General features: G+C 41.2%; 1 protein-coding gene across 8 annotated transcripts in view; it reads left to right on the top strand.

Annotated features, from left to right (window-relative positions):
* Positions 1-18,063, top strand: part of CTBP2 (C-terminal binding protein 2) — a 194,297-nt gene that overhangs the window by 112,208 nt on the left and 64,026 nt on the right. For 4 of the 8 annotated variants that reach the window (XM_081912641.1, XM_081912638.1, XM_081912639.1 and 1 more), the window contains exon 2: positions 5,353-5,513. The exons of 1 other annotated variant lie outside the window; for it this stretch is intronic. In XM_081912641.1, the coding sequence (XP_081768767.1) occupies positions 5,456-5,513 (58 nt within the window). In that variant the 5' untranslated portion in view covers positions 5,353-5,455. Of the gene's footprint in view, positions 1-5,352; positions 5,514-16,180; positions 17,913-18,063 lie in introns of those variants that run through there. 3 more of the 8 variants (XR_014168636.1, XR_014168637.1, XM_081912636.1) reach the window with 1 other exon arrangement.

Raw genomic sequence — 18,063 nt, 5'->3', positions numbered from 1 at the left:
CACAGTATTGATGTTTGACTCTGTAATATCATAGTATCTATGCTAGCCATACCATTTGCTACTTGTTGGCGTCTCTGGAAGGAGTACCAGTTGTCTCTGACTGAGAACCCAGATGGTAAGATTGTCCCTGCTGTAGTGAAATAATATCAAGTTCAGGGTCCATCACTTCAAATCTTGTTTCCCCTGAATGGAACTTCTTCTGCCCTGTCATAGTATATCTCTGGATTAACCTGTTTACGTGCACGGCTGACACTGGTTTGATATCTGCCCGGGTGAAGCAACAGAAAGATGAAATCCTGTATAGAGCAGAGACAGGTATCCTACAGATGACGCAGAAACTGCTAAAAACTGAAGGTGGCAGCTGTGGTGGTAGAAGTTATAGCGAGGCTTGCTTGTCTGCTCCTTGCTTGAATATTTAGGGGAGTAAAGGATACCATTTGTGCTTCTCCCACAAGGAAGAGGTACTCTGTACATCGTGGGGAATTGTGTGATTCTCTGCATCTCATGTATGACTCGGTGACGGGGAGTTTCTTTCTTTTCTTGTATGCCTGCACACTTTCCCCTATTTCTTCATCTTCAAAGTTGGTCCCAGTTCTCACCATAAAGTTGCTCATACCTGATATAAGCTAACTTTCTACTAGTCGGGCCCAAACAGACTTGTTCCTGCTTTTTATTCTACTGCCCTATTCCTGTTAGAATGTGAAGAGTGCTTTCATTAGACTGAGAAATGTTGACAGTGAAAATTACTTCACTTCTATTTATCTACTGTATTTATCTGCTGTAACCTTTTATTTATGTACATAGGTCCCTCCCCCCTTTTATTGGTAATACAATAAACTCTTCCCTTAAAAACCTTCTTTGCCTTGAATTCAGAGTTTAGATATTTTTTTTAAAAATGCAGGATTAATTATTAATAGGACTGGGAATCATGGTCTTTAGAATCTTCACATTTTGAGGGAAAAATCAATTAATTATTACTATAAATCTCTGTGATTATGCTGCAGTCGTATTGCTGGGAAATTGGCCATTAACTACCAGGAAATCGCCCATCTCCTATCAGTCAGAATTCAGCGGCACCAGTAAGCCCCTGTTCCTTTTATAAATTAACTATCAACGTGATGCATAATTGATAACCATCTATAATAATAACAATAATCTCCGTGAAATTGTGATCCTGCTAGGCAGTAGATTTGTTACAGTCTTCTCCCCCACCCTCCCAAACCCCACAATAGTATCCTATTGCATTTGTTAACTATTAATAGCCAACGGTTTCTGGCAAACTGAAGCTGAACTTCCTTCTGGGATGCTGTGTTAGACAAACAGATAGGATCATAGCTGTAAGGAGGCAGCATTACCCAGACCTGCAAAACGTTGTGATAATACTCGTCTCTTAATGGCATTTGTATAAACCTGTTGGATTACTCTTTAAAAGCAATATTACAAACCTACAATGACCCCAGTTCAGCTCTAGTCATGACAGACAGTAGCCCTGAATATGGAGACAAGCACCATCTGGGTGATGCATTTAACCAGTGGACCCAAGATGATCATTGTCATGCAAATGTAGATCGAGTTACCCGCCAGTCTCCACATTGGCTATGATGCACAGAAACCTGCTAGTATATTTGGATCTCTTGAGCAGTAATGGGGAGAACATATGTGAAGTCACTTACACAGCAGCAGATATTTTGCTGCCTGAGGCGAAGGGCAGGACGGTGCCCTCTCCCAAGGCACACACAGAAGCCAAGTGGAATGGTAGTTGACTGTTACTCCAATCCTGGTGAAAGGACAGTGTCTTCTACTGCAGTTGAGGGAAGCAGGCTAGCATAGGGGAACAGGGCAGGCCACAGGGCACTCCCAGCTCTGGCCACTCCCCCCACCTCAGCACCTGCTACCTGAGGCAGTTCTTGTTGTCCCTCACCGTAGGGCCAGCCCTGCATGGCAACCCCTCCCTTCACACCTCCTTCCACTCATTGAGAGCCTCTCTCCACATTGCATTCATCAGAAATATGACTTTCCAATCTAATTTAGGTTTCAACCGCACCTTGTCTATATAGTGCAACTTTCCAAATGGCTTCTATTACCTATTGCTTTCCCATGCATGTTCATAGACATGAGCAAATACTACACATTGTTTGAAAATATTTCTAATATATATCTAGAACACCAGCCAGTCTCTACCTGTCCGCTGTCTTATTTTACATCCACTCCAGGGGTTGGCACTGCCTATTGGCTTCCTCCTCCTTCGTCTCAATGTTGTCCCTTGTAGAACTCAGCAAGGATGGAGACAAAACTAGAATTAGTTGGCTATGCCTGCCATCGGCTGTACCTTGGTCTGTCACTGGCTGTGGCTCCACCTATTGGCCTCTTCTGCCCTACTAGTGGGCACCAGCTGTTACTGGACAACTGAAACAAAATGTTGCATTGAATCCTCACCCTCTCACTGGAGAGTTTTTGTTAAGGGTGGAAGCCAGGATACTGTACGGTTTAGGGTGTTCAAAAGGTCAAATCTCTATTCCCTTCCACTAGATCGTTTTGGGGGTATTTCAGCCCCCAAATAACATTTTTAAAAGCATACATTGAGTTTCATCTAAGCATCCTGATACCTCCCTCTTACTTATCAGTCCCCACCCCTTCTTTTTGCTTCAGCACTGAACTACTTGAATTTTATATTAGGAGGAATAATTTTAATGGAGTGTGAGTTATGTGGAAGTTTGACGTCCTGTAGAAACTGCACATTCATAGATTGACTCCCTGTTATGTGTGCATAGTATTTTATAGGCACCTATGTTGTCATTCACATTTGATTAGACTTGCTTTTAAGCACCCTGCAGCTATCTTTTCTCTTTGAGTAATTATGCTGAGGTTCATGACTCTTACAAAGGAATCCACTTTACTATTAATTTACTTCTGAATAGTGCTGATCTTAGGGAGGCTTAAGGGAAGGTTGCCAGGCTGTTAACAGGTGCTAGTGATGAGTTCCATTTTAACATTATGGGATAGAAGCTGCAGATACATATATGAAACTTCAAACCTCTTCTAGAACCCAAGCTTCAAATGTATGTCCTCTCACAAACATTACTTAGGCACCAATCAGTGGAACCTCAAAGGACACCCAAGTGAGCAAGTACTGTATTGAGATTGTCAAACACACCATATTCTGGGTCACATTTCCCCCACCACCAGCACCTTGTCATCCAGAAAGGAATCACATGTAGGGTTGTTTTACTTGGTAAAATTTTAATGCATTTGGTATACAGTTGCCTGAAATCTGATGTTGGTACAAGGTCTTTTTTCTCCTTTTCACTTTTTCCAAGTTCATTTAAGTATGGTGTGAGCCAGGGCTTTTTTTTCCAGCCAGAACTCACTTCTGGCACCTCTCAGGGGGGTGCCATTGCCATTATAAAAGAACAAGGGAGGCATTCATGGTGAGTTCCGGCAACTCTTTTTTCTAACATCCTCTGCTTTTTCCTCCTTGCTGTTTCACATGCTACAGCACAGATTAGACCATCTTGTAGGTCGGGATTGGCTAGCCTGTTGCCCTCCAGATGTACTACACCTCCCATCATCCATGACTTTTGGCAGTGTTGGCTGAGGCTGATGGGAGTAGGAATCCATCAACATCTGGAGGACCACAGGTTAGCCATTTCTGTTATAGATTGGTCTCACACATATAAATTATAGCTAAATTATCAAGATTAGCATCAACAGAGTAGAATGGAAGGGCAAGGTGTGAATTACGTGTGTGTGTAATAGAATGCAATTAAAATTCCAGATTTTGTCAATAGTATGAATAAATTAAACCTGTATGGTAGATATTATTTACATAAACTGGCCAAATCTCTGTAAATGCACTTAATGATTTCTGTTAGTCTTTGATGCAGTCTCCTTAAAATGAAGCCTTCTTTTCAACTGATCGGCACTGCACTAGCGAGTTCCCAATGGTGGACTCCTTAGTGCATTCGGATCCCAGCTGTCAGCCAGTTTTAAGTTCCCTAGTTTACTTTTGTAGCCCTTTCCTTACCTGTCCCACACCTGATATGACATCAGGATGTGGACAGGTGGTCTCATGGGCCAAACTCGGACCTGGGCTGGGCTTAATTAGGCCTGTGGACTGGAGGTTCTCCACACCTGCTCTTGAATCTTTTATTGCATTTACTTGGGCTGTGGGTTTGCAGGAAGCATCATGAAGGAATGTACTGGGGGAAAGCATGTTTTAAGGACACGAGCTGGAAGCTGTGGCAAAGAACAAGCTGAGCTGAGATGTTCCACCTCAGACTACCAAAAGTGATGCAGACTCTGGTTTCTAAGCCTTAATCGGAAACATGCAACCCATTTCACGTTTATTCTCAGCAACTTGGGGCTTGGACTTAAAAGCAACAACAACTGAAAAGCTCTGGTTGAGACAGCAGGGTCATTGCTCCAGGGTATGATCAAAGACCCTTGACTTCATATCTTTGAGCTTTGCTGTATGCAAAGCCAATTTACTACATACAGTTGAAATACCATACAACAAAATCTAGATGACGCTGCAGTCCCAGTGCATATAGATAAGGGCTTCCTTTTATGTTAATATATCTAGTGTAAGCATTCTTACGTCTAGTTCAACCAACATCAGGCTCAAATGACCAAGAGTGCATGATAGTAAAAATCCACAAAGGCAGACATATAGAGAATAGTATATAGCTTCAGCAGCAACAAGGCAAAGTCTGAGATGAAAAGCAGATAGTCTCCAGAAGGAGTAGATGCTATAGCTTCTTTACAGTTTCATTTAAACATTTGCTGTCCCATATCTGCAGCAGGAGTTTGCGTAATGAGGGCTCCATAGTGAACAAAATGTCTTAATGGCAGCAGGTGTGTGTGTCTTTTCATGGGGATGTTCCTCCTGTCCCTGCATTAGTCTGCTCCAGTGAGGCTGTGTCTATTCCGTATAACATGTTAGTGCACCACTGTTATGTTTTAAGCATTGAAGCTGGCAGTTGCTAGTGTCGTGGTGCCAGCTTGCTCTCTTGTCCTCAAAGCATGACTGTGGTGCAGTGCAACTGGCTATGATATTCTGCTTCCACAGCACTCATTTGGGCACTTTAGGGGAAAGTGTATAAACTTCTAACTGCTGTGTTGCAGTTAGAAATAAAAATCTAGCACTAAAGCAAAAATGTGTGCAAACATTTCTATTTTTCCCCGTCACTTGCACAGTGAACATGGGCCACCCAGATTTTAGCTCATTGTCTTAGGAGCGAAATGCACCAAAACTGTTTTCATTCTGATGATATGAGAAGCATTTCTAGACAGTTTCAATACAGATGTTGTTTTACAAAGGGCCAACGATGTACAACTCTCTTCTTGTTGCAGGATTCAAAGTGACGTTATGCACTCGGACTACTGTGAATTTCCATAAGTTCTTGGGGGATTGCTTTATCCTTTGATTCCAAAAGTTGTAAAACACAGTAGCGCAATGGCACTTGTGGACAAACACAAAGTCAAACGGCAGCGATTGGACAGAATTTGTGAAGGTAAGCCTTGATGTAACCTATACATCTACTGAACAGTTCCTAAGACTTTTAGGAAACTTGCCAATCTCACATTTCATTTTATGGAAAGCTAGTTCAGTGCTAATGCCCTCGTAGAAATACAGCACAAAGCAGAGAGCTGCAGCCTGGCAATGTATTTGTACCTTGTAGTTGTAGACAATTCACATTATATGTATATATATTTTTCATGCCGGTTAATATGCAAAACCTTGCCTTTATTTGGTAATGTTCAGGTGCTGGAATTATCCTACATCTACTCCTAATGTGAAAAAATTTAAGACATCCTTTGAAAATCCCAAACCCACATAACTTGGTTTGTAAAATGTAAAGCCAATTGCATTACAGTATTACTTTCCTCTCCCATTCTTCCAGTTTACATTTGGCTGCTTTTTTCACTAATGGGAGAAGTCAACATTTTATTTGTTTACAGTATTTCAACATTTACGACAAAATCACACTTGGCGGTTTAGAGATAAAAATACAAATCTCAACAAAATAAATCAATCCTAACAATAAACAAAATAAGCAGAGAGTTAGGAAACACATAATAAAAACTACCTCGGCAACAGCGGAATGCTAGCCTTGAACGTTTGTTGCAGTAACTTCTATGAAGGCAAAGAAATGTTGTTGCTGCCAAAAATAGATCTCCGTATCAGGTTTTCTTCTATTATTCCATAATATCAACTTCAGCTTGCCTCCATGGTTCTGAAAAGCATTTCCCTTTCTTTGCCAGCACCAGCCAGTGATGTGAAGTGGACATGAGAAAATGCACATTTTGTAATGAATTCCTGGGCAATGTTTAGGTGTGTGGTGTCGTGTGGGGAGGTTACTTCCCATGGTGTTGTCTTTTTAGTGGCAGTCCTGCACTTCTCTGCAATATGTGGTTCTTCCCCAAAGCTCAAGTAAAGCGCGTGAGGTGGTTGTAGATGTATAGTCTTACCTTGAAAGTCGAACGGAATCCATTCCGGACGTCCAAAGCACAGCTTCTGATTGGCTGCAGGAAACTCCTGCAGCCAATCAGAAGCCGCGGAAAACCCACTGGACATTTGACTTCCAAAAATAGTTTGCAAACCAGAACAGTCACTTCCGTGTTTGCGGCATTCAGGAGCCAAAAGTGATTGCAACTAGACAGGCTTTTAGTGATGTATTGTTGTTGGCAAAATAAGTCAGGGAAAAAAGTCTGAAAGGAATTATATAAATATAGATAAATTTAATGCTCCTTCAGGTCCTGTCCCCCAAAGTGTATGTCTAGATGTTTTTTGAAGTAGGGATCTGTTACAGCTTAGATTTTGGGGATTTGTTTCATTGCGGTTGGACAACTGCAGTCCACAAAGCACTGCTCCTGTTCCGTTCTTCGTTGTCTTAATGGGTTTGTGCAGGATAATTGTTTGGTGTGAAACAAAACACTGTTAGTAGTTAATCTATCTCTGCTGCTGGTCTAGACAGTGTATCTCTTATTTACTTATGAGGCAAATAAAAGTAGTGCCAGGATCGACAGTGTCAGACTTTCTAATGGGTTCACTGATACGTCTGCATGATGAGAGTTGCTGGTCATCTTATAAATGTTTTACAGGCAGTGGGCAGGGGGAGAAAAAGAACAGAGGGACATTCAATGAGCCAGAGCTTAAATCATGTCTTCTAAGTGATTACCTACATCTAAGGGTGCAGTCTATGTAGAAAGACTGCCTCAGCCATAAGGAATTCTAGAGAAAATGAACCTAGGCATGGATTGTAAAATTTGAACATTTAGAGACTGAGGCAGAAGTTTTATTTTTAAAAAATAAAACCTTGTTCTCTTAGAAATATGAAAATATAATTATAATTTACAAAGAGTGCTGTGGGACAAGCTTTTGTAGGCAACAGTCTGTTTTATTGGACAGATAAAGAAAGCTAAGTTCTTTTTTTAAAAAAGAAAAACACTGGAGCCATTCAAGATATTTTGCTGTCCGAGGCAAAAGACAAGATGACCTTCCACAATAAAAAGTTGAACAGACAAGCAGTTGAATTTTACTTCAACAGTGGCATTGTGAAAGCATCCTCTGACATACCTGAAGGCAACAGGTGAGCTTAGGTGGTGCAGGGTAGGCTGTTTTGCACTGCCCAGCATTTGACTTCTCACACTGTCAGTGGTAGGCCTGACCCTGAGATGTGAGGTATTTGCTAGCATTTAAGGTACCATATGATTCTTCAGCCTTTTTTTTTGCCACAACAGTTGTTTTTGTTTAATGTTTTGTGCTCTTATTCCACTCCACACTCACACACCTTCACCCATTACTTCTAAGTTTGCCTTGAATTATTTAGCCATTAGTCGAGAGTAGGCTGATGCTAGTGACCGTTGTCCACATACAAGCCTCCTGTGAAACACATTATTGATACTGATATCTCTTGGAAAGCCATGTTCTCTAGCATACAGAAGTGAATTTTAAACTCAAAGCGGAGAGCTCATAGTTGTGGCAGCAAAAAAAAAAAAAGGCGGGGGGTGTCTTCGTTTCATCATGTAATAACAGAAAAATGTTAAAGCCATTCCACCTGTCAGCTTAATTAACCCAATCAAAATTGGGTTTATCTTCTCCAGAGCAGAGCAAAAGTATGCTTCCTTTGTAATCCTGAAAAAAATGCTGACAACTGCCAGAATTGTATTGCAGAAGGGAGAGGGCTGTGCTCCTACCCATCAGAATGCCATAAACACGCAGGTGTAGTACTCTATCTCATCTCTAAAGCAGACTTTGAACCTGACTTAAAAGGGTTCTATCAGGCGGCTTTAGATTTTTCAAAAGCCACCCTTCCAGTTTGATGTTTGCTATCAGATGTGGTTGCTAAGTGTACAAGAAACTTAGGAGGATCAGAGGACAAACCAACCCACAAAGCATTAGATACAATTGAAGTTTAGATTATTTTCCTCTGAACAATGGGTTTTACAAGTCTTCCTTTTCCATCTGTTTTTTTCTGGCCAATATTTCTCTCTCTCTAATCTGTAAAGGTGCAGTTTACATAAACCCAGAAATCCATTTGTCGTTTGCCAAGTACGTTTGCAATTTTAATTACACTGAAGGGATTTGCTGCTGTCACACACCGCACAACATGCTTTTGCAACTGCTATTAAAACATGGGAAAAACAGATTATGACTAAATGCAATTAAGAAGTACTTTAAAAATAATACTGAAAAATAATTTTTCATGGATAAGGATCATGGGTTTTCAATTCATTTCAAATTTTTCTGTGACTGTTTTGGTTGATTGTGGATAATGATTATTGTATAATGTTGAAAAGATCCGGCTTTTTACCTGGTGCAATATACTTAGATATCTTAAACCATTATAAGGAATAATGGTGGCTGATGAGACTTTTCCCTGCTTTAAATCTTATTTGAGGTTGTTATAATCAGTAGAATGGATTAAAAGAAATACTTGTTAGTCCAAAGGTAATATGCAGTGCAGCATAAAATGTACCATTTTTTATGTATATGCTTATCACATCTTATTCGGTGGGGGGGGGGGGAATGACCATTTGCTAAAGGTTATTGCTTTCATTGCTATAAGAATTAGCCCAAAAAGATTAGCCTGTTACACACAGAAATTGAGAACATCCAAGGGTTCAGGTTCAATGCATTAATGCTTAAAAAAAGTAAGACAAGAATATCTGGGCAAACATAAGTTTGTCATTGCTGTTTAGTGACCATTACAACTGGGTGAGATCCTGTTGCTTGGTCCCTGCTCCTGCCAACCTAGCAGTTCAAAAGCACCTCAAAGTGCAAGTAGATAAATAGGTACCGCTCTGGTGGGAAGGTAAACGGCGTTTCCGTGTGCTGCTCTGGTTCGCCAGAAGCAGCTTAGTCATGCTGGCCACATGACCTGGAAGCTGTACACCGGCTCCCTCGGCCAATAAAGTGAGATGAGCGCCGCAACCCCAGAGTCATCCATGACTGGACCTAATGGTCAGGGGTCCCTTTACCTTTACCATACCCTATTCTTAGTTCTTGCTTTGTGATAAGTTGGATGTGAGGGTATGTATGGGAGAGTGCTGGGACATTTCTCAAGATGGGGATCATAGCATAGCCATGCATCAGCTTACCATTAGTAATTATATTGAGACTACAGAATGATAAACACATAGGAAATCAGGTGGATTCCTTTAATGGCTGGCATTTAAAATTCCAGAAACAAACATTAGAGATTTAAATGAGTTTGCCCCGAAGTACTTGTATATAGAAGGAAAAGACTATGATGATATGCTAAATTGCTGTGAATGAGTCCAATTGGTCAGCATCATACAGGAGTGATAAGAATAACAATTTGTATTAAGCTGCAGGTACAGGTTTTGAGTCATGCTGGTATTACTTCTGTATCTTTATTATTCCCTAGCCCAGTTTTAATCACTCTGTTTTGAGAAGTGTAGCGTTCAAAATGTCAGGATGCGAAATGTTGCAGCATGCTGGCAGTCCTATGAATTACATATGTTAACACAACTACAGACCATGCACACTGCATGTGCTCCGTAAGAACTTTTTAGCAGAAGTTTTAGACCACTTCTTCTTACACATGGCCCAGAATAGCAATGCATACAGGTGTAATGGTCAACGGCACTGTATCACGGGAAAGGGGGGGGAGAGTTCACTTCCTGTCTTGTGCACTCTGGTGCTGGTGGTGATTTGGGGCATCTGCCACTTCAACTGTTTGTGCCTGCACCAACAGCACAAGACTCCAAGCCGTCCTCTGATCCCCTGTAATCCTTGTTCTCTCTCTCTTGGCTTCTGAAGAGAAAAGAGCCTGGCTTGGCTGGGAAGCAGAACTGTAGAAGGCAGCAGTCTGCCTGCAATCCCTGTTAGCAAATAAATGGTAGTTTGCACTGGTAGTGTTTATACCTCATTGAATTCATTTAAAATCCAGGATAGATTAATCTTTGTAAGTGGCTAACCTTTGGCCCACCAGACATTTATGGGTTCCAACTTCCACCGACCCTAATCATCACTGTCAATGATGATGGAAATTGTTGTCCAACAGCTTGGGGGTGGGTGGGTGGATAAGTTAGCAACCCTTGCCTGGCAGGATTTTAGCCCACTCTTACAGATGGCCAGACTAGTTAGTAGCAGTATATATGTAGTTAGAATGAATGCTCCCCACAGGTTTAAGTGAAATTCCCTTAACCCGCAAAGGAGATGCTACATAGGCTTCAAAGGAGGCAGATGTGCAGTCATTTCTATGTAATTCTCCAAACTGTGCACCTGTTGCTCCCTTTTCTTACAGCATCTAAAGTTTGAGTACAGAGAAATCTATATGAGGAAATTTAGAGTATGAGATAGACGTGACACAAGCTGTGTAGATAAACATCTTGTACATTGCATTTGGTGAAGCGTAAAACAGGTGAATGAAGCCCTGACAACTCGCCGAGCTTTACCTCTTTTGTAACAAAGGCAGCAATAAAGAGAGAACATAATTTTGCTTGCGTTTGTTTTTCTCAACACACAATTCCAAAATGTTTATTGTGTCTTGTTTTTTAAAAAAACAGACTTGGTTTTCATGTTACATGCTGAAAAGTATAGACAGATCCTGGGAAACATTTAAATATCTACATAGGAAGCTGCAATGTTCTCTAGACAGAGTACTTGTTAACATGCTGTATTATGCCAAGTCAGGCATTGGTTAGTCTACTTCAGCGCTGTCAAAGCTGACTGGCAGCAGATCTTAAGGATTTCAGACTGGAGTCTTTTCCGAGCCCAGTCTAGAGAAGCTGTGGGTTGAGGTTGGATCCTTTTGCATGCACTCGTACCATTGAGCCACAGCCCCTCTTCAAGATGCTCTAATTCTGTGGGTATCTAACCCCCAAAGTGGAAATCAGCTATCTCTGGTAGGATTAAGAATTAATTAAATGTGAAACACAGGGCAGAGTTGGGGTTTTCTTCGTAGTCATGCTGTAGCTCCCAAGCCATTTTGTATTCAAGAATAAATCTCTGCAATCACTAGAAGCCTCTAGCTCCGTTAAACAAAAAAGAAAGTTTGTATTCTGAAGCTGTGTGCATTTGACTAGCTTTGTGGAGCAGAAGCACCTTTCCTGCTACAGCAGTGCCCCTGATCTTCCTTCGGTAGTTCACTAATATACAGATATAACAAGGGAGGAGGTGGCCCTGGTACAAGAGGAAGTATCTTGCTTCCCTTTAGACATAAGGGAGTTCACACTGTTAAAAGAAATTTAGTTGGTTTTGTTAAATAAGAAAATGTTCTTGAAATGGCTGTGGACTTGCATCACCCTCCCCCTGGCTGCCTTTAAGGTTCTAGGACAATACATATAGAAAAGAGTGGAATAAGCACTCATTCTTGAATTCATTTTTTTTTTAAGGTTTAATAACTGTTCCAAAAGTTCTCCAGGAATTTGTGTGTGTTTGTAACCCACTACAGACACTACCCAAAGCAGCGTGCGAAAATCATAACCGCTGTGTATACCTGTGTATTACAGCAGTGTTAGTTATCCTTCTTGGAAACAAGTTTTGGCTAAGATTAAAAGTGCCATGGAAAATGACAAAACCTGTTAAACCAGGACTGTGGTAGGCACAACAAATGTTATTTTGTCACAGGGAAAGGGATATTTACAGTTGTGCTGTCAGGTTTTTCAAAAAACAAACCCACTGTTGTCTATACACAGAGGCATGCTCTATGACAGACGTTAAATGGAGACTTAAAAAATGTGAAAGGAGGAAGATCCTTTGGATTTAAAATCATATATGGACTAATTTATCTTTAAGGCTTGTTCTTTTAGAAGCATGTGCTCTCGTTAGCTGGGGGCATGTTTTCCAGTACCCCCAAGAAGATTCCCAAGAAGAACTCTCATGCTGGCGTTGCTCCCCATACCAGCACAAACTCTTGGAAAACTGGGCTAATGGTCCTGTTAGTTCCACCGCCTCTGACTGCTGCCCAGTTGTCGTTGACCCATGACAGGTCCTTCCTGGTGACAGTTCTCCATTGGTGGGAGGCCCTGCCTGGCAAAGTGGGTGGTCTGTCTCCCTCAATACTGACTTTCAGGAGGAATATGTTAATAACATTTCTCTTTACCCAGACATTTGATGGCTAAAATATACCAGCATTTGCAATCTTAAAACGAGCAACTGTGAAATACATTTAAAAGCCATCACATACCCTCACAGTTGCTAATTTTTAAATTGTGTTTTAAATTTAATGTTTTAAGTTGTGTTTGGGGGGAAAGGGCGGGAAAGAAATCTAATTCATAAATGCTTTTAGAGGCTGCGGTGTCGGATTTCTGGATGGAAGTGCCAGAGGTCATCTTACTTTGGCAGCAAGGGAAGAGAGGACATCTTTTTTTTTGCAGTGGTGTGCAAGAGCCCACCTATAAAACTGGAAGGAAATTGATGCCATCTTGGTCCCAATATGGTGACAAATAGAGGTATTATAGGTTTTCTCCCCCAGTGTGAATGAAGGAGAAAACTACCTTTTATTCATTAGACCGTATTGAAACCTAAATTTTCTGTTCTAGGCATATTTTCTTTTTCAGTTCTTTGAACATACGACAACATTGTACAGATAAATAATGTAACCCTTTGGCACTGTATACTTTTAAAAATCCCTGGGATAGCTCAGCCACTAGAACATGAAACTCCTAATCTCAGGATTGTGGGTTTGAGTCCCACGTTGGGCAAAAAGATTCCTGCGTTGCAGAGAGTTGGAACAGATGACCCTTGGGGTTCCTTCCAGCACTATAATTCTGTGATTCTAATCATGCTGCCCCCCTAAAGAAACACTTCTTCCCCATGCTTAAACCCCCCCCCCCACAGCTGGCCTTCAGTGGCTGATTACGATTGCTATATAGGAAACTTATTTATTTTGGTTTTTTAAAATTTAAAAACGGCATCCCAGTTTGTTTCACCACAAACATGTGCAAATGTCATTCTAGTAACTGAGTAGCACTACCCAAGAGAAGCCTTTAGACTAAAGCTATTAAGCTTTTCAGTAAAAGCATATAATGAAAAATTATTCTGATTTATACAGACAGGTCAAGGATCAATATTCTGACAATTATTAATAAACCAAACTTCTCATGCCTGATCTGTAGTGTGTTAGATAAATCCAGGCTTTTATTGCAGGATTGTTTCCAAATTCTTTTAACACTCAAATGAGTTTTTAACTGAATATCTAGTAATTTTTGGGTAGACCGTTTTAGATTCTGGAGAAAATGATTTTCAAAGATAGCTCAGAATAATTTTTCATGGATATCTGAGAGACATGAAATCTGTTGAAGACTATATGCTCCTTTTTGGAGGCCGAACACATTTATTATTGGGTAGCTACACTGCTTAATTAATATATAGGTTGCACAATTTGTATTTTGAATAGTATTGGGTTGGATGTAATGAGGCTTGCTCCCAAATAACTAGATTTATGATTGCAGCTTTAGCCAGGAGAACATTGATTCTGCTACTCTTACAAAAGACTCAAAAGGTATTAAAAAACAACCTCATATCAACATTAACGACGCAAAATCTAGTAGCATTAACAGAGTTTGATAGGGAAAGACAAAGGATGCTACAGAAGTAAAACAAATTTAAGGAAATCAGTCTTCATTCCATTAAAAGTAAAAACAGAAAACTACTTCTAAAAATGACTTGAAAAAATGTTTCATTTTCTTAGGTATTTTCCTTCACTGACTAGATAGGTGACAGGCTAGTTACTGTGCCCACATGCCTAGGCTAAAACTCATAAACCTCATTCAAAGAACTAGACTTTCTGACAGCTGCCTGTCATGTATTCTCTAATTCTTATTAAGGCAAGAAAACCTCTTCCAATATATTTGACTTTCAAGCAGTTGCATGTCATAAATATTCTAATAATACTAATGCAAGAATAATCTAGTAGAGGGCAGTTTTTAAATGTGTTGCATTTGTATGTGAAATTCTTAAGTGTGTGATGAAGAGGATTTGTACTATTTACTGCAGGGGGGTGGGGGGATTACTATGACATCCTGTCTGTATTTGGGTCAGAAATATAGCCCAGAGGTATTTGTATGATAGATGCATTAGACTGCATTAGTGACTTAGCTATCATAATAGCAAAATACGCCATCATGTGACGGCTTGAGCTTCAAACATTTTATTGTGGATTAGCCCTAGAAATGCACAAGATGACCTAACAACCACCAAAAGAAGGTGACTGTTGTGCTATTTTTTCTTCCTCAAGATCTCAGCCTAACACTTGCATGCATATCTGTACTTTTTATGGAGAAAGGAAACAATATTATCATTCAGTATGTTCTGTAGTTTTAATGTACACAACATAGCATAGCAAATGTGTTGGTGAATCTTTTTTTAAAATGTTCTAGCAACCAGGATTCAAGATAGCCATGGCTAATTGCATTCTGTTGACTATTTTGGTGTTTATAAAGCGTTTGTTGTAATTTTCTTAAATATTAACGAAGTGTAAAAATGTTCAGTAGGTTTGCAAAGACCAAATACTGTACATCTGTCTTATTCCTTCCACCTCTTAGTGTCCACATTATTCCTTCCACCTTTTAGTGATAAAAATATAATAATTGTGTCTGCTGTGCATAAAGTATGTGTGTTGTGTGCGTTTAAATAGTGTACCGGTGAACAATATGTAATGTCCATTCTCTTCTTTCAGCTTTGTAATACTAAGACTTGAGAGCCTTTCATCCTCCCTTTTCTGTGACCTCTTCTCAGGTCTTAAAATTATAAATTCCAGATTACACCTTAGCAATTTTCTTTCCTGGGATGATGAAAGGATTTGAGAATTATGGTAATAATATGAAGAATCGTTTTGGAGAATAATTAGTGGAGCTAATTTCAAACTGGCCTCTCATCTTTCCTGTCCCTTCCCCTGATCCCCCAGTAATTTTTCAAAAAATGTGCAGTGTTCATCACGTGTTTTCCCAATACCTAGATTGTTTCTACTCATGATCTTATATATTTGTATATCTTGCTTCAGCCTTGTTTGGGGCCAACATGCCTGCTCCTATTTAATTTGTCTTTAGCTCTGTATAGTGGATTAGCATTTCATCAGAATGGATTAAGATTGAATCGACATTGAAGCTCCCTTGCCATTCTCCCCACCCCCGTTATTTTCCTGCCATGGGAGAGGGAAGGTAAAATCTTAAAGGAATCCTGTATTATGCATAGAAAACAAATAAATATGAATAGCATGTAGTAGCTATGATCAGAGGAAGAATATATACGGAGGTGTCTGGGTCAGCCGGTGCAGTAGGTTGCATCAGGCTCAAATGGTGTCACATGGAACAAAAGCTTTAGGGGCTTTATTTAGCCCTTAATCCCCACACACTGTTTGACTAGTTGTCCATGTGAGCAAGCCATCCCAAGCAGGAAGGGATAAACCATCTGGATTAAGTGCAGCATCCCTTTTCTGTTTCTGAATTGTACAGGAAAGACCTTTCCATTCTGCAGTTTTTGGAGCCAGGCTGGGTTACTGTTGGGTCTTTCTGTGTTTTGTCTACTTATGTTTCGAAGAATTAATAATTCAGGCAACACTTTGAAATCGTAAACCACCTGTTGGGCTGTTTCTTGAAGCTGCAGAAGGATTCAAATACAGTGCATTTTGTTTGTTTGTTTTTGCTTTTTTTATGCGTGTAACTGAAGCTTCAACAAGAGAGCTTGCTTGCCATTATTTAAGCTGAACATTGCTGTGCACCAATGCCAATTCCAAGCAAACACATTGGCCGCTCTCAGAGCTGGGATGCTGCAGGATGGTATGAAGGCAATTGGGAGAACGAAAGTTCGTTCGACTACCAGAGACCTCCGGGGAGAAGGAATTCTTTAACCTACGGTGGTGAGGGAGTTTGGTATGAGCAGCCAACCCAAAGACCACACGATATCATCTTGCAGGGAGGTGCGGAGCTGAAGCAGGAGCCATATCCATACCAGGAGCCAGTTTTTCACCAAGGTCCTTTGCGGAAAGGTTCCGTCCCTGAGTTTTCCTACTACGACAGACAGCCTACAATGTCTGCACGAAGTTCCTTGCCACCTCAGGATTACTACAGTGACCCTTCGCTAGCTGCCAGATCACCTAAAGATCCACGCTACTATAGAGACCACATGATTAACAGACCATTACCGAATTATGGCAGATTGGCTTGGGATCAGATGCAAGTCCGGTCACCTGCCCCGCATGAAGCCAGCCGCATGTATAGAGATCCAATGACTAAGATGGTCCCCGAGGCGCAGAGGATTCGAAACAGAGATCCTTCTCATGCAAGGTATGGTGTTGAACCTCCGATGCCCAGGTACGGGGCAGAACCTCCAGCATTCCTGAACCGGCCAGCTTATAATGACACAGTGGACAGATCTATAGATGCTGCAGGCAGTAGGCAAGTTACCCCAACATGTTTGGTAGTTGATCCAAATTCAACGGCAGCTCCTGATGGAAGCATAAACCGTGGTTATGGACCAGTCCGGGAGACGGTCGGTGCAAAAGCTCCTTATGACAGCTGCGAAACAGCCACAACTCCTTCACAAACTCAGGTGCCTCCACCTTTCCCAGGACAAGACATTAAAAGGAATGTGGATCCAGAGTTCTTGGCACTTCTGCGTTCTGAAGGAGTATCCGAAAGCACGCTCAATGCCTTGCTGCAGCAGGGATTTGATTCTCCAAGCATGCTGGCGATGATGGAGGAGAATGACATAAAATCAGTTGCTCCGAATCTAGGGCAGGCGAGAGTGCTTTCTAGAATTGCCCATATTTACAAAGCAGAGATGCAGATGCAGAGGCAGGAAAGGAAAAGCACCATCATCCGTCCCAGACACAGGTCTAACAGCTTTAGTCACCGAAGCGAATTGCTCCAGAATGAGTATGCGATGCACCCAGCCACCAGCCCAATGGCAGATGGTGCAGTGATGCACCCACCTGCAGCTGCTTCTATGCAGCCTGTGTCCCCAAGAGTAGCAGAAATAACTCGCCGTCCATCTAGTGCTCCGACACAACACCTTCTAGAAACTGCAACTTACCCTGCGTCTGGCTTGCCCCATCAAGGTGCTCCTTTTCTTCTCAACTCTGGATACAGTGCTTCTGGCCCGTGCAATATGCACACCCGACAAGCAACTGGCTATACTGCTCCAGCTGGAATAGCCATGAATGCACTGCAAACAAATCCACACCCAAGTCCCAAAACAGCATATTCGACCACATACACAGTACCCATGGAGCTGATGAAGCGGGAAAGGAATCCTCCATTGTCCCCAATGCACAGTCCTCACAACAGCCCCCAACTCATTCGAAAACAAGGAACCCAAATGGAGCCCAACCTGGTGCCAGCAGGACCAAGTTTTCCAATGCAGCACTCTCCATATCAGAAAACCACAAGGCGCACAGGGCCTCCAGTCATTGTCTCCACCATGGCATCGCCTGAACCAAGTAATTACTTTAAAGTATATTACTTTATATGGTTTCTTTTAGAATTGTTGTATTCATGTTTAATTATTGGGAGGGGGAATCAGCATACCAATAGCCTTAGAAATAAACTGTTATATATGTATATATTCTTACCTGCACCAGCCTGAAGAGT

The sequence above is a fragment of the Podarcis melisellensis genome, assembly GCF_964234715.1.
Source record: "Podarcis melisellensis genome assembly, chromosome: 5".
Lineage (NCBI taxonomy): Eukaryota > Metazoa > Chordata > Lepidosauria > Squamata > Lacertidae > Podarcis > Podarcis melisellensis.
The sequence above is the reverse complement of the archived record's forward strand: the minus strand, read 5'-3'. Positions and strand labels throughout refer to the sequence as shown.